This window comes from Poecilia mexicana, unplaced genomic scaffold, assembly GCF_051168715.1.
Source record: "Poecilia mexicana isolate PSO_F unplaced genomic scaffold, ASM5116871v1 scaffold_18, whole genome shotgun sequence".
In the NCBI taxonomy this organism is placed as follows: domain Eukaryota; kingdom Metazoa; phylum Chordata; class Actinopteri; order Cyprinodontiformes; family Poeciliidae; genus Poecilia; species Poecilia mexicana.
The window spans coordinates 13,729,242-13,745,217 of record NW_028263387.1 but is presented as its reverse complement, the minus strand read 5'-3'; the positions used below and the strand labels follow the sequence as shown (position 1 = coordinate 13,745,217).

Sequence of the window (15,976 nt, the reverse complement as noted above, 5' to 3'; positions counted from 1 at the left end):
CACTCATACACAATGGTTCAAGTGAAACGGTATGAAGGGGTTTGTTTACGGGTACTAATTGGAAATATTAGGGAGTGAAATGACAAATTGACTTTGAGCCTTATAATTTTTTTCACAACTTCCCACACTTTCTCAAATTTAAAGTTTGACATCTTCAAAGTGCATATTTTCATGTAAGAAATTCAATGTTTTCTCCTCAAGCTTTTTTTTTTTTTTTTTCCAGTAATTTTAGGTTCATGTTTTGGGACATTAACTTTTTGGGGGACCAGAAGCTGCTGCTGAGCCTGGACAATACAGAACAATACATTTCAACCCACGAAACGTCACCTCGTTATTCTGAGATGCACAGATTCAAGGTTCCTTTAGCCAAATGTTTTGTGTCTTTCTTGGGTCTCCTATCTTTTTCTACCAGACAGTGAAATCCATTGATGATGGTTTTCAATGGTTCAATGTTTCTCCTGTTATTTGATTATCATTCCCATCAGCTTTGAGTTTCATTCCACAAGATTTGGATGCAGGATTCTTACTGCAATATTCTTGATATAAAATCTTAACTTTTTATTTCAATAATCTTCTTTCCAAGCTCCTCAGACATCTTCCCCACCTTTTTTCTGCATCAGACCTTTGCTTAGGTAGTATAAGGTAATAAGGTAATATTTTAGTATCATCAAAGTGGGTAGCAAAATCCAAGGCTATGTTTGTTCCTTTTAAATAGGTTTTTTAAATAGCTGCTAAAAGCTTGTGGGTGCATAGGAAACTAATTGGGGTTAAATAGCTTCAGACAAGATAATAATGCAATGATTAATTATCTCTTTAGGGGAAGGATCTGGAGCCTCATTTGGCTCTGTAGACCTTTCACATTTATCTTAATAAATTTGGTGAAAAATGATGTAGAATGAACAACGCTTTTTAAGTATAGCATTTTTGTCAGTTTAGTTTTTTCATGGAACAATTTAATTAAATTTCCGCAAATGAATTACACTAAATGGGCCAGCAATTTAAAAAAAAAAAAATCTGCTTCTCCTTCAGTAGGTTGTGTTTTTGCACAATCACACATAAATATGAACATCTCAGAAGAAAATGTATCCATCCTCTCTTCACTAAAGTTTTATTTTTCTTGATTTAAAAACCTAGAAATAGAAATGAAGTGGATGTTCTTTAAAACGACAGCAATTATCCTATTATAAATATTTCTATGTTCGCATTTAGCACTCCTAGCATTGTCCAAACAACAGTCTGAGTATCCTTTCATAAAATGTATATCATTGCCCCCCGAAATTTCTAAATGACTGCCAACAGTGTCAAATATGTCATATTTTACAAGAGACAAAGGTTGAAACCTCCAAATACTGAAACGGAATAACTTTACTTTGGTCACCCTGCCTGTTATCATCTGAAAGTATTGCTCTGTCTCAGCCTTAACATGTAACGATTTGCATAGCTTTTTAAATCTCTGCAATTCCTCTTAGTTAACATTAAAGCTTTTTTCAGTTTCCACATCCACACCAAACAGTGTTGGTGTCAGCCTGATCTGGTAGCACTGAGGTGTAACGCTTTCACTGATCAGTAAAATATTATACCTTTTGACCACCAATCAGCACTGATAGAATAGGACGATACCAATTAGGATATCTTTGTAAAAATAAACAACACATAACTTATTTTCACAAAAAATATTGGTTTGCTTTTCACATACAAAAGAAACCCTGGCACATATTATTTTCTCCTTTGAACGTTTAAATCAATTTTCAGGAGAAATGAAGCATTTTCTCATGCTAAAAGGGGTAAACCTAAGCCAACGTTAATCAAATAGCTAGCACAGCCAAGTTTCCATAGAAGCTAAACTTTATTCGTTGTCAGCTGTTCGATCTTTTCAGCCTTGTTTTATGTCTCTGGCATGAGTACAGCTGCAACAATGAGACATTGCATCAACTCCATGTGTCAGAACGGCGTGATTAACTGGAACTCTCCCACTCTTCTCTGAGCAACCTCTGCTCTTGCACAAAGTAGGTATTTATCATATTTGTCAGCCATACATTTTCTGTTATAGGCCCTTGACCCTTGAGGCATTTCTAACTGCTAAAACACCACCTCATAATTTCAGCATTTAACCTGTGGACCTTTCGCTCGGCCAAAACCAAAGTTGACGTCACACTGTGTGACAAGATGTCTGCCCTGTTGTCCAGAGTGAACTCTGCCCGCGTGGAGTCAGAGTTTGAGGTTTTGCCATTTTTAGATCCAGAGGGACAAACAGATGTAGTGGGTGCTCTCTTTCTCTCTCTCCTCTTTCTGCTTCTCTCTTCTGTTTCGGGGTGTTCTTCATGTTGGTCCTCCCCTCCTGTGATTATTGAACACATGCTTAGCCACCACAGAAGAAGCGGTTTTTGGGTGTTGACGATTGTAAGGGTGGATTCAGCAGCACGGTTGTAAAAGAGGCTGTGACACGCAATTAGTGGTTTGGTGGTCTGTGTCTGATTGAGATTTTACATGTGGCCGGTCCTGGAATAGAACCGAACGTCATCCCCCGCCCCCTCCCCCACCCGTGTGCTTTCAGAAGGCCAATTGGGTCTACACAGAAGGTCACGTGAAATCATTGTAATATTTAGTTGTCAAATTATCTGTCCGACAGCTTTCGCTTTACTTCTTTTTTTTTTTTCTTAACATCCCAGCTCTTAAAAAATGATTTAAAGGCTAAATATCTGTGTTCCTCATAAAGCCTGTAAAAGAAAAAAACCTTGTTTGTGCATTTTCTCAGTTTTGCATATTCTCACTTTGAAGTGGGAGATCAGAAAATACCCCACTGCAAATAGTCTCTCCGTTTTCAGATTGTGTCCTCCAACGCACCAATCCTTTGCGAGCGTTCTTGAACCGAGTCCCAGGATATTCTTCCCAGCATTTAAATATAATGGTGAAAACAGCTTGACAGTTTGGGCTTAGAATGTTCCTCGGCTTGCTCTGCACACACACACACACACACACACACACACACACACACACACACACAAAAAAAATTACATAAGTGAGTACACTGTTAACATTGTCCTTTGTTTTTAGAATATCATAAAACCAAAGTTTATTTCCTTTTAAGTATTGTTAACTGGAAGTAGAAAGATTTTTATCAGAGCAAATTCATGTCGCAACATTCGCGGTTAAGTGCTGCCGCGTCATGCTTTTGCCCTCTGTCACACATTACAAGTATCTACAAACGTTTGATTTCAACGTCAACGCAGAAATGCTTATTACTTGACAGCTCGGAAGCCTAATCCCCAATCCCGGATGGGCTGCGAATGTGTGAAGGTGTGAATTTTTCAGCAAGCCTTTTCGCTGGAATACTTTCTGATGCAGGAATAACACCTCCGCTGACGTGTGAAAACGACTTCAGCTTACAGTTATACAACGCCGAAGGACCCAGAAAACAGAAAGAGGAGCTAGAAAAACTTCTACGCCACAGGAAAAGAGCAAAAATGACCGTGTGGATGTTGGTTTTCGAAACAGTCATGCAAGTAATTATGGAGGATTCAACGTTTGGCTGCCATGGCTACCTTGTGCGATTGCTCAGGGACACGGGTCACTCACTCCCTGCATTAGCAAGTAAAAAGAGGGCCATTGCAGCCACTGATGGCCTCTCAAGTAGACAGCCTTGATGGCTCCTTGTCGTTGTGGCTGCGTTGAGAAGGAATGTGCTGCAAGGAGGGGAGAGAAAGGGTGGGTACTGAGTGTGTGTGGAGGCCAAAGGTCCACCCACGAACAAACGAGCGGGCTGGTGGAAGGTGCAGACTCACACTGCCAGAAAGCAAACCAGGGAAAACACACACCTCAAAGCAGCTGGGTGTGATGCCAGAGGAAACTCTACCAGCAGATCAGGCTTCAGCCTCTTCTCTTAGCACTGTGGGTCATGAGGGCAGCCTCTCATTCATGTCTCTCTTTGTTCTCTTTCAGTCTGCAGCTTCTTCAGATGGTGGTGAGTACAACTTACTTTTTCTATGTAAAAATCAAATCCAATGTAAATCCTAAGCTCTTCTTTTTATCTATCCTTTTTTTTGTTTTGTTTTTACTAACTCAGTAAAACTCTTGCAGTTTCTCCAGCATTCTGTGTTGTATTCATTTGCAAAGTACAAAATGATTAAAAAAAAAAAAAAAAAAAAACAGTCTAATAAATGTCCCTCTCTGGGGATGGTGTGTTCACTGCAGGCAGTATGCCTCATTAACAAAGGATGTTTGTTGAGGGTGTTTGGGGTTCCTGTCGGGTTAGCGCCCATGCTGTCTGGTCGTCGCTTTTTATAGCGCTCTTGGCAGCACTCTCAAGTCTGCAGCAAGGAGTTCAGCTGAGCTCCTTTTGTTACTGCTGATGTGGCTCACACCCTCTTTAAAGTTGTAAGGAAGATCCCACAGCTTTGGTCATGTTGCATTAAAGCAATAGTTTGGGTTCCCTGAAGAGATTCTCTCTAAAGTTGCCAAGATTAGTTTCTTTACTTAATGTAGATAGATGGGATAGCTCAGAAAGAAGGTAGGAAAATGAAGAAATACTCAGAGAAGTGGAACGCTAACAGCTGCTTTGATGTGTTAATGTATTTTAGCTGCTCAAAACAAACAAACTTGAAATATTGATATCTATGGGGCGACAGTCTGAGATTGTCACACCATAGTAACCTTGAGTAAAAATACCACAGTATCAGTTATTACACAAAGAAATTGCATAACACGATTAAAAAACAGCTTGTGAATCATCTTGTAGCTTTGCAGCTGTAGATTAACAGTGGAGTTGCATTGATAAGGGAAATGTTCTGGACCCATTCAGTTTTCACATATTGGGACTGGAGATCCTTCCAATCTGAAAAATTTGTCCTTTTAGTAAGTGTAAGGAAATCGTAGTCGCTTTCTTTCAGCCAGCTGGCTAGCAGTGCGCTGGGGCAGCTCTGTTTTACTCTACGCTCCACACAGTTAATCTCTATCAATCTCCTTGATGTAAGTAACCGATCCATGCCAATGTAGCCCAATGTTGTTCAGCTTTCTTCTGTTTTTGAAAGCTAATCAACGTCCCTGTTGCTGCACAGAATTACGCTGGTGGAAGCTGACCTGCCGATAACAGTTTTGGCCAGTTTTGATTTCTTTAAGACAGAAGAACGCTATTGAACACTATTTTTCTCGTCTTTGTAACAGCAGCACCCTTAAATAATTTACATTACAAGCACATAAAAACGGCACACCTAGGTTTTGTACCTCATATAGGCAGTTCCAATAGGAAGTCTGAGTGAATATTCAAGAGAATGTGAATACTAGAGATCTGATTAAAAAAAAAAAAAAAAAAAAAAAACACTTTCCTTTTTAGTACCTTCTGGCATACATTTCCTTTTTATGAGTTTATTTTAGACACCTTACTGACACTGAAACATGAATCAATTTTGGTTTAAATGGCTAAAATCAGTCAAAAACAATGGTTTACTAAGTGATTTTTTTACTGCTTCTGGGATTTATTCACCTAAACTATAAACTCACAGCGTAATGACATCTTTCTACATGTATGGGGTTAATGGTGTAAAAAAAGAAAAAAAAAACTTTGTTGAAACTACAATAAAAAAGATTTCAGTGTGTTTAGTAAACTCGAGCAAATGCCTTGTCAGCTATACTTAAACAGCCGCTCTCAGTAACACAGTCTAACAGATGGTTTTATGGTGTTGAAATAAATAAACCCACACCAAGTTTCTGTATGTAGTTTTAAAAACACTCCTACTGAGTCAAAGGAACTCGCACTAACAGTGGGTTTAAAAGGTCACACTGAGGCCTTAGTCATACTCTCTGATCTCGGCTACTATTTATGGTTTTTTTTTTTTTAGTTTTGTTTTTTTTATTTTTTTATTTCACAAGGTTATAGATAAACTGCACCTGTTTGTAAATCCTTCCCACTCATGCTTGCATATTAGCAGCATGAAGACATGCATAGCTGCAACTTTAAAAAAACAAAACAAACAAGCAACAAACAAGTGTGTTTTTGAGACCAGGCATAAACCTAATTCCTGTTGTCCATGGCGACCAGTTAACTGCTCAGAATGAGAACGACTGTGCATCTGTAACCAGCTCCGCTGTGACCTTTTTGTTTTCACTGAGCACCCCTTGTTTGGTCTGCCCACAGCTCTCAAGTGGCCATCTGCCGTCATGATAGCAGGTACTGCTCAGGCTAAGGTGCTACTTTAGTCGCCCACCAGTTGCTAAATAGTTGCCCGCTCTTACTCCTTGTGTGCCTGTAATCAGCCACAACCCCCGCCCCACTCTCTGCTCCCTTTATGATGCTCTCTTTTTGTCTCTCCGTCCCTATAGCAACATCTGCTGTTTCTTTTACTTTATATTTTTTTATTAGTCCACTCTAAAATTTCGGTTCTGCGCTACGAAATTGACCAGCAGGACAGCAACTGCAAACCTCAGTGTGCAATTTTGAAGAAATCCTTGCTTATAATGAAGCGGTGGTTTAAGTACTTGTATAGTTTTAGTCTGTTGTTGTACAGGAAACTTTATAAGCAATAGAAACAGTCAGAAAAAGGTTGGCCATTTAGCACCCTCCACAATTATTGCCACAACTCGTAGAGCTGTGTAGAAAAGGCTTAAAATATGTGGTTGCTATGACAACTTGGTGACCCTAAGATGCTTCTTTTTCCTGCGATCAGCTTTGGAAGATTTTTATTATTATTATTATTATTATTATTATTATTATTATTATTTCCCTTACCATCTTTTTTATAGAATGTAATGGTCATCATTCAGCCTCATTTGTTCTAGTTGTTTAAAACGTTTTAATTATTAACATGTTTACTGTTTCCCAATGTATCTGTCTTACTTGAATGGCTTTTTTTTTTTTTTTTTTTTTTTTTGTCTTTCCCATTTTTTAGCAGTATGGGCCTCTTTGTCAGGTCATGTTTATGGTGAACTCTATTTATACTCAAATGTCAGATTTTGTGAGTTCTGGTCGGAAATAACACCCTTTGAGAACTGTAATCATGGCGGGGGAAAGTGATAGAAGTATGTTGTTTTTTTTTTCTTGTATTGCTGATAGTAGCACCCCAACAATTAGCAAACCACACTGCTCCTCAGGCTCGCAATTAAATGTGTTTCGTACCTGTGTGGCACAATTCGCAGATCCAAGCTGTGACTCCAAACTAAACACAACATTGCACCTTAGAAAAAAGGGAAATGTTAGAAAATTACTATTCAATCTCCTACAAAAACCTACAACTTTCAGTTGCATGTTAAAGTTGCTCGATATATCAAATTTCAACTGCCATCTAAATGTCTATGTGTACAATGTCATAGACAGGACTGCTTGGATAAAGTGTTCATATAAGTGCAATTTATGTAAATTTTGGTCTACATTATTTCTGGGCGTTTTGATAGGAAAAAGTCAGAAAATTGTGGATTACATGTTATAAGTATTATTATCCCAATAATCTGTAATAGTATTGCAAAGATATGTTCTCAATATCATGCAGACCTAATTTTGTTTATAGAAATAGCTGTGGCTGATTTAATCAGAAACTGTTTCCAGAACTAGTATTTCTTTACTTACTGAAATAAATGTGCTCAAATTCAAGGCGGGATTTTCTTAAATATTCCATGGGATGTAAAAAAGATTTTACTTAAAGGCTTTTTAACACATCTTCATCGAGGATGCGAAGGTTTGTGCACGGAGCTGTATCCTCTGTCTAATCGTCATGGAAAAAATGTCTGTTCTTTATTTTTTATTTCCTTGACTGTGTGTAATAACACTCGAGGGCTTTAAGTAAATAACAATTTTCAGTTTCCTCTTTCCTGTTACATTTTGCTTCTTGCAGACTACAGTGGAATCCAGCTGCAGGGATGCTGCAGTCATAGCAGCCTGACCAGCAATGGCAGTCTTCCAGGGGCCGGCGGCCATCGGGGGTCCGCGGATCACCGGGTGGCCGGCTGGTCCACCTGCTTCGAGCGGCTTCTCCAGGACCCCGTGGGTGTGCGTTACTTCTCGGTAAGTCGATGTAAAGTTTCTCTCTGACCGAAATGAAGACGTTTTCCCCCCCAAGTTTTCTGGGACAGTTTATGCTGTAAAACAGTGTGAGAAAACGTTTTTATTGGTTCAGTTGGTTCTTTTGTTCTTTGTAGAGAAAGATTGTCCAGAATTGTGGCTGTAACGATTCAACCATTCTGGCTTGTGTGATTCCTTGGAGGAATTGGTTAGTTATGAACTTACACCTCGGGGGTTTGCATTTGCTAAATGTCATGTAGTTCATGAAGTACATGACGTCTTTAGCCAAAGTCGGAGCCAACAGTGCACATATCTACATAGTCATGCATTGTGTGCTGGGATTTGCAAATGGTTTCGGTTCAGAATAGTTGATCAGAAGTCATCCTTTTAAGCAGAGCCACCTTTCTTGTACTGTACTCTGTCCTCCCACACTAAAGATGTTTCGTTGATTGTAGCGCATGACACCTTCAGAAAGCTCGGCGATAAGTGCTGGCTTCAGAGATCCACCTCCCTCCACACTGATCAGCTTCTCTCGCCCACACCATCCTGCGCCCACACTTACAATACACCAGTCTTCACCCAGTAATTTCTGCCCTCACTAATGGTCTCAACGGCAACAGCTCTGGGTGAGACAAGAAAACAATCGGCTGCTTCCGATTATATAAAACCTCTGGTTTGCCTCCACAGGAATTTCTCAAGAAAGAGTTCAGTGAGGAGAATATCTTGTTCTGGCAGGCCTGCGAATACTTCAGTCATGTCCCTGCAACAGACAAAAAGCAGGTAAGAGCAGCTGCAGATGAAACCAGATGGTGCTTATTATAGGGGTGAAATTTGATGTGATCCCTCCACACTTATTGGCACCACTGACAAATATCTTTTATAGAAGTTACAGGGCAGGAGATTTATGTTTTTTTTGTACAGTTTTCACTTAATTACTACTCTGAATATGTTTGTTTTTTTTCCCAGTAAATTGCCTGAGTCTGAATACGCCATTTAACAATTAATCAATTACCAAATCGGTTGACAATGATTTCAGACATCATAATGGATCCAATTAATTTTTTCTTCCCTTTTCCACTTTTTGAAGTTCATCAGTGAGCTTCTAGTAGATACTCCAAGATTTCCTGTTTCACTGGGCTGTAAATATGATCAGACACAAAGACTTTACACTTAGCCGCTATTCAAAATGGGAAAGCTAAAAAAAAAAAAAAAATTAAATAAAAATAGCGCTATGGAAAAGAAATTGTATTTTCAGATCATTTTTACATTTCTGCATCTTCATTTCCCATTTGTTTGTCTGTCCTTCGTGTGTTTTGAGTGGATATTTTAATAATCGTTATGTAGAGCCCAAATTTAGTAGATAAATACTAAGTTTTAAGACAAAGGACTTGCTGTTTAAAAACTAAAAATCTGGACCTACAAAAGTGCAGGAAGATTGTATTACCGGTAAATCTCCTAAGTTCACTGTTGGAGAATTGCAGCAAAAAGTGTTTTCTTGGACATTGCCAGGTTTTGTCACCAATATTTAAATACGCTCGTGTGACGCAGCAGCTATAACCTCACCAACTCTGCCGCCTGCAGCTGTCCCAGAGAGCGGGGGAGATCTACAACAGCTTCCTGTCCAGCAAGGCCACCATGCCAGTGAACATCGACAGCCAGGCCCAGCTGGCGGACGATGTCCTCACCTCACCTCAGCCTGAAATGTTCAAGACCCAGCAGCTACAGGTACTAGAACCCCTGCGTGTTTAACGTCGGCTGTGTTGTTTGAAGGAGTCAGCTGTTGGTAGCGAAGGCATCTTCTGGAAAGCATTGATACAGGAGGGATTCCTTGTGTTTTCGGGGGTTTGCTCTCATCTAGCCTCAATTCGCTTTGTGGAAGCATATTGAGGTTTTTCTCTCTCTCTTTTTTTTCGGTGGCCATCTGGGTTTGTTTACAGAAAGGCTCAGAGGCTTTACCAGAGAGATAAACACAAACTGGCATACACCCACAGAGAATCCAACACACATTATGCAGACAGGGAGCCATAGACATGCAGTCAAAGATCTGTGTATTCCCAGCTAGTAGATTAGCATGATTACGTGTGGACGCTTAAGACTGCTGTCATAACATCAGCTGGAACTGCATGTCGTTACTGGGACTGCCTCTCTTCTTTGTTCTTCTTGTCTTCACACTCTGGATATTATTAGACTCCAAATGTTCAGTTTCTCTCTGTTCTCCGTGTGTCCTTAGATCTTTAACCTGATGAAGTTCGACAGCTACTCGCGTTTCCTGAAGTCCTCCCTCTACCTGGAGTGTCTGCGCGCTGAGGAGGACGGTCAGCCGCTGCCGGACCCCTACCAGATCCCCTGCAGCCCCGCGCCCTCCAAACACAGCGCCAGCTCTGACCGCTCCACCCTCTCCACTCCCAAAAAGGTAGCAATTTTTTTTAATTCTTTTTAACTCGTTTTCGTTGCAAGTGCCATTTTTGACATCTTTTGCACATGTCCAGACTCGAGGGTAAAATGTGATTTTTGGGTTTTTTCCACACACACAGGACATCAGAAAGCAGAGGTCAGGGAAGTCATTAAATGAAGACACCAAGGACGAGAGCGCAGATAAGAAGCGCGGCATCTTCTTCTCCTGGTCTCGCAACAGGAGCTTTGGGAAGGGACCAAAGAAGAAAGACATCGGAGACATTAATCTGGGTGGGAATTAGTGACCGTTGTGCTCTGATTGCTGAAACCCTTAGCATTCTTAATTCTTGAGCTATGGCTAAATGTTCATTTAACCCTTGCTGCAGACTCAGCAAAAGTATTCATACCACTTGACCATATAACTACAATTACAGCTTTAACCGTTTTTATTGGTGCTTTATCTGATTTACCAACAAAAAGTCCTTTTACCTGAGTTTGCAACAAAGCAACCGTAACATAATCCTGCCAACCCTGTGCTTAAAATTTGGGAAGGCTTGCAATGTTCACACCTTTTTTTAAAACATAAAGTTGCTGTAAACCAACATAATCCTTTGAACTGATATTGACATTGATATTTCTCTTCCTTTACATTTTTTTCTGTTTTCTTTTAATTTTTTCGAGATGCCACAAAAAAGGAAAATTCCCTAAAATGCATTAATACTCCATCGGAAGCTTATGAAGCTATGATCTCGTCAATTGAACTTTAAAAATTGTTTAAAGTTATCTTAGTACGTGCAAACCTCTGAAATTCAAAGCAAAAACTTTTGAATGATCCTGCCATGTTTTTGGTGGTGAACCACTGTTCTAAACCTGAAGGCGTTTTCTCCGTCCTCTGTTGTCCTGCAGACTTCTGGGGCAGTAACGGCCGGAGAGAGTCCCAGGGTTCCCTGTCGTCAAGCGCCAGTCTGGAGATCCCCAATTCTGTCTCTGCTGCCAAAATGGAGGTAAGTTCCCTCTGGTCAGATCGCCATGGAAACACAGAGCCTGAAATACCACGATTTAATCGTAATAGGCGAGAATTTCATCTTTTTTTTTTTTTTCAATTTGTTTAAGCCCACACACTATTTTTATTTATTTATTTTTTCTTGAGCAATATAAACAAAGGTGAGCGTAAAATCGCCTGGTTTCATGAATCCCGTGTCCTCAGTCTGACAATCGCCACTCAGTCGGCGCGTGGGAGCGCTCGTCCAGACACTGCAGCGTGCTGCTGCCCGACAGCTCCTGCTCCTCCATCACCCTGCGGCCCGGCGCGTCCATCAGAGAAGTCCTCCAAGATCTGTGTCGCAACATCTGCGTCAACATTGCTGCCGTGGATCTGTTCCTCGTGGGAGGAGAGAAGGTTAGGAAAGATTTTCTTTAACTTATTAAGATAGATAAGCCTTCTCTAATCTAATCTGGTTAGACAAATGTAAACAGAATCCAGTCCAACAGGATGTTTTGTATTTCCTTCCTCTAGCCTTTGGTTTTGGATCAGGACTGCATGACTCTCTGCTCGCGAGACCTACGGCTGGAGAAGCGTACTTTGTTTCGGTATGAAACTTTCACTCAATTCCCGTCGTGTTTCCGCTTCAGCTGCCGTCCTCCCTGACTCTCGCCGTGTGTTTGCTTTCAGGTTGGACCTGGTGCCGATTAATCGCTCCGTGGGTCTTAAAGCCAAACCCACGAAACCAGTCACGGAGGTCCTCCGTCCCGTGGTGGCCAAATACGGCCTGAATCTCGGTGATCTCGTGGCCAAAATAGTGAGTTCTCCCCGGTGGCGACAATGCTTTAATGCTTTGAGACACAGCAGCCTGTGCAATAAGGGTGGAGTATCATGGTCGGGGGGGGGGAGGAAGGGAAAGGAGACGACCACATCCTTTTCCATCTCTACATGGTGGTTAGAGCTCTGACTCAGCCCAGCATGTGAAGATGGAGCAGCAGGGCTACAATTAAGAATGACGGCACCCCTCAAACATGCCGACTCTTTGGCCCACTCATTAACCCCTGTCAGGTTTATTTTAGACCTGTGGGCTTCCAGGCATTATAGCTGAATTCATGCAGCAGACCAAAGCTGAAAGAGGGCTTATAAATAAATCACAGACGAACACCAGCCACATTGTGCGAGGTATTTACCGGGCAACAGGTGCAGAAGCTAACACGCTGTGTTTCGGTGTTAGAGCGGAGAGACGGAGCCGCTGGATTTGGGGGCCCCCATATCGAGTCTGGATGGCCTGCGTGTTGTGCTGGAGCAGGCAGACCCATGTTCAGGGAAAGGTGAGTCACCCGACACGAGTTCCCCCTTAAAATACCTCCAAACAGTCCGACGCTTTTATATTGGTTTTCAAATCGTCCCATTTTGTGCACCCAGCAGTGCCTTGCAAAAGGTATTCACATCCGTTTTCAAATTTGGTTTTTTTGTTAAAAAAAAAAAAAAAGAAGGAAGGAAGGAAAAATTTGCTTGTAGTATTTGTGCTGAAATCACTGAAAAAATGCTAGGTAGATTCGCAGAGGAAAGAACCCCGCAGCATGATGCTGCCACTAGAATGCTGCAGTGGCATTGTCAGGGTTGGTTGTTAGTTTTCATTTTTGAGCATTACATTAAAGCACAACATTAAAAATGCAAATAAACAAATAATCCCTTTTCTAAATAAGAAAATAAACATTTTATTGTCTAAACTTGTAGCAAAAGATACAAATGCAGCTAAAAAAAACAAAACCTCATTACTTCTGACTACCAGTATCATGTAGGGCAGATGTTTTTTTAACCAATTAATAATTGGACAGCAAAAGGCTCTTAGGAGATTTTTTTATTTTTTACAGAATTTGAACCTGGTGAAGTGAAAACTATGTCGTTTTACTATATAGACAGTTTTTTTTCTTTTTTTATCTTTAATGCGCATGTTTTAGATTTTTTATAAAGTTTTGGCTTAATTACTGCTCTGAGCATGTTGCTCTTTCAGCAAATGGCCCTTTTTGAGTTTATAGACTCCAGTTAACAATTAATTGATTACTAAATTAGTTGAGGATTTTTATGTTGCCAATCGCTGGCCGATTGGTTCAATCGCTGATTGGTCAGCCTGTTTATGTCTGGTTGTGTGATTGGTTCATTTGAAGCTTTTTTTCTCTGTAGTTCTTTTTTTATCACAAACCGTGTGTTGCTCTACCAACACAGTTATTTCTGAGCACTTCAAGTGCTGCTGGAGTCCTCATCACAGCAGATTTTTCATCCTCTTAATGCAAATGTAAAACATTCTGAAAACCATTTTCCTCCACCGAGACAAAACGTTAAGAAGTCCGAGCGAGGCACTGTACGGTTTTACAGAAGGAGATCTGTCTCAAGTGTCCACTGCGTCTGCCTCTCTCCAACCTGATGAATTTTAATGTCTTCTCTCCATGTTTGTCGAATAGAAAAATCCAAGTCTTCCTCCCTAAAAGGCCACCCTCCGACCAGGAGCTTTTCTGCTGCAGTGAGTACTAGAGACACGTTTTACCTTTGCACACGTCTAATGAGACGGGTCCTGTGGCGGTGTTGTTTTGTCCTCTTTCTATTGCTGTGCTGCTTCTGCCACGTTACTTCAGGGTTTCCCAAATTTGTCTTCATTAACATTCACTTGATGCTGATCTGTCAGTGTTTTCTTTTCTTTTATTCTCCACTCTTAATCAGTCTGTTGCTGATGCGCTCTTTCACGTTTTCCCCGCTTTAAAAAGCTGCGTCAACGAAGAAAAGACGTATAGATCAGTAAAGACACGAAGCCGACAGATGGATGAGGTCTGCTATTGAACGGGGGTCGAGTAAATCAGGACTCTGCTCAGTAAAGTGCTTAGCAGCTCGTGCTTAGCTTCCCTCTTGCGACCACACCTTCCCCACCCAACCCAAAAGCCACCCCACCCCCTCCATCCCCTAACAGAGTGCATTGTTATTGTTGCATCTGCAGGGAGATGAGAGGTCAGCACCAAAGGACATTTCTGTGAGAGCGGCTGGACCAGCCTCAGCACTCCCAGGGGAAAAGAGAAAACAGAAAAAGATAAATATAGATGAAGCTGAAGGTAAATGCCCCCCTTGTTCTTGATTTCTCTCTTTTATTTTTAACTTTTGGTGGACTTCTGTGCTTTGCTTTTGCCTCTGGACTAACTGACAAAGATGTGTGTCTGACGGGGAGGTGGCTACGTCGCTTTTACAGATCAACTAACGTCTCTCTGGTCCGTTTGGAAAAGCCAAAATGACGGAAAATTTGTCGTCTTTCCAGAATTCTTTGAGCTGCTAAGCCGAGCCCAGAGCACCCGAGCCAACGACCAGCGCGGACTCCTGAAAAAAGAAGACCTGGTGCTTCCAGACTTCCTGCGCCTGACTCCGCCCACCTCCTCCTGCTCCGCCTCCTCCAACCTGGCCTGTTCCACCCCGGCCTCCCTGAAGCCGAGCCGAGAGAACGGCGTGCCGCCCCGTGGGTCCCTCACGGCCGCCCTGCGCTCGGAGAGCCTGGACTCCTCCCTCAGCTCCAGCGCCAACGGACACTCGGCGTCCAGGCGGTGCCTGCTGCCTCCCCCCCGCCACTCCACGTTCGGCACCCACCTCTCCCCCATCACCCGGCCCCCTGACTCCCGGCCGAGCCTCCGCACGGTGGAGGAGGACGCCCACGCCGACCTGACCCTCGTGGGCGAGGGCGACATCAGCAGCCCCAACAGTACTCTCTTACCCCCTTCGCCTCCGTCCTTCCCGTCCCTGGAGAGCAGCCTCCCTGAGGCCAACTTCACCCCACCGACACCCTGCCCCCCGTCCCAAGACACAGGTGGAGAGGGAAAGTCCAGTTCAGGTATTTCTACAAACCAGTAATAAACCAGCGCTGTGTGTGTGTGTGTGTGTGTGTGCAGTTGTGTTCAAATTAATAACAGTGTGTTTAGTTTAATGATTCATGAACCCTGTATATTATATTACAATTTACAATAAATAATAATTAATGAATAAATCTGTTCTCCCTCTACGGAAAGTGGAGAAAAAGAGTATTTAAATAAAATGGAACTTCACAAAATCAAGCATCGACTGTAGAAATTTAAAATGGTTGCGGACGCAGCTTGAACCACCAAACTAATTTTAGTTTTATATCCGCCGTTCAAATATGTTTCACGTAGAGTCGACCTTTCTTTTTGCAATTCCGGCCAAATTTTCAAGCCCAGGCTACAGTCTCATTTACTTTTATTGGTGAAGTCTCGGAAACGACATGCTTAATGTCACCTCATAAGTTTTAAAGTTCTGGGTTTGGGCTGGCTGCTAATAAATGTTAATGCTGTTGGTCTGAAACCAAGACCTACGCCAAACCTTCCTTGTTGTTTCAGCAAGAAACACCAAGGCCGCCAATTGTGACCTTATTTCCTCCTCAGCAACATGAACTCTCCAAGTGTTTTTTTTTTTTTTTTTTTGACATATCCAAACTGATCCGTGATCTGTGGGTTGTGATGGACACGGTCTGCTCTGGCTTGAATTCCGCTCTTTGGGGTCAAGTTCCCCAAAACATGTAAGGAATATCTTAGTTTGATCAGCCAATAAAATGTTGCATCATT

General features: G+C 41.7%; 1 protein-coding gene across 1 annotated transcript in view; it reads left to right on the top strand.

Moving 5' to 3' along the window:
- rgs12a (regulator of G protein signaling 12a) overlaps window positions 1-15,976 on the top strand; it is a 46,647-nt gene that overhangs the window by 20,409 nt on the left and 10,262 nt on the right. The window contains exons 4-17 of the mRNA XM_015009417.2: window positions 3,940-3,961; window positions 7,821-7,990; window positions 8,675-8,767; window positions 9,569-9,712; window positions 10,218-10,400; window positions 10,522-10,672; window positions 11,288-11,385; window positions 11,589-11,780; window positions 11,898-11,971; window positions 12,054-12,180; window positions 12,598-12,694; window positions 13,829-13,887; window positions 14,356-14,467; window positions 14,668-15,231. Coding sequence (XP_014864903.2) covers window positions 3,940-3,961; window positions 7,821-7,990; window positions 8,675-8,767; window positions 9,569-9,712; window positions 10,218-10,400; window positions 10,522-10,672; window positions 11,288-11,385; window positions 11,589-11,780; window positions 11,898-11,971; window positions 12,054-12,180; window positions 12,598-12,694; window positions 13,829-13,887; window positions 14,356-14,467; window positions 14,668-15,231 — 2,086 coding nt within the window. The remainder of the gene's footprint in view (window positions 1-3,939; window positions 3,962-7,820; window positions 7,991-8,674; window positions 8,768-9,568; window positions 9,713-10,217; window positions 10,401-10,521; window positions 10,673-11,287; window positions 11,386-11,588; window positions 11,781-11,897; window positions 11,972-12,053; window positions 12,181-12,597; window positions 12,695-13,828; window positions 13,888-14,355; window positions 14,468-14,667; window positions 15,232-15,976) is intronic.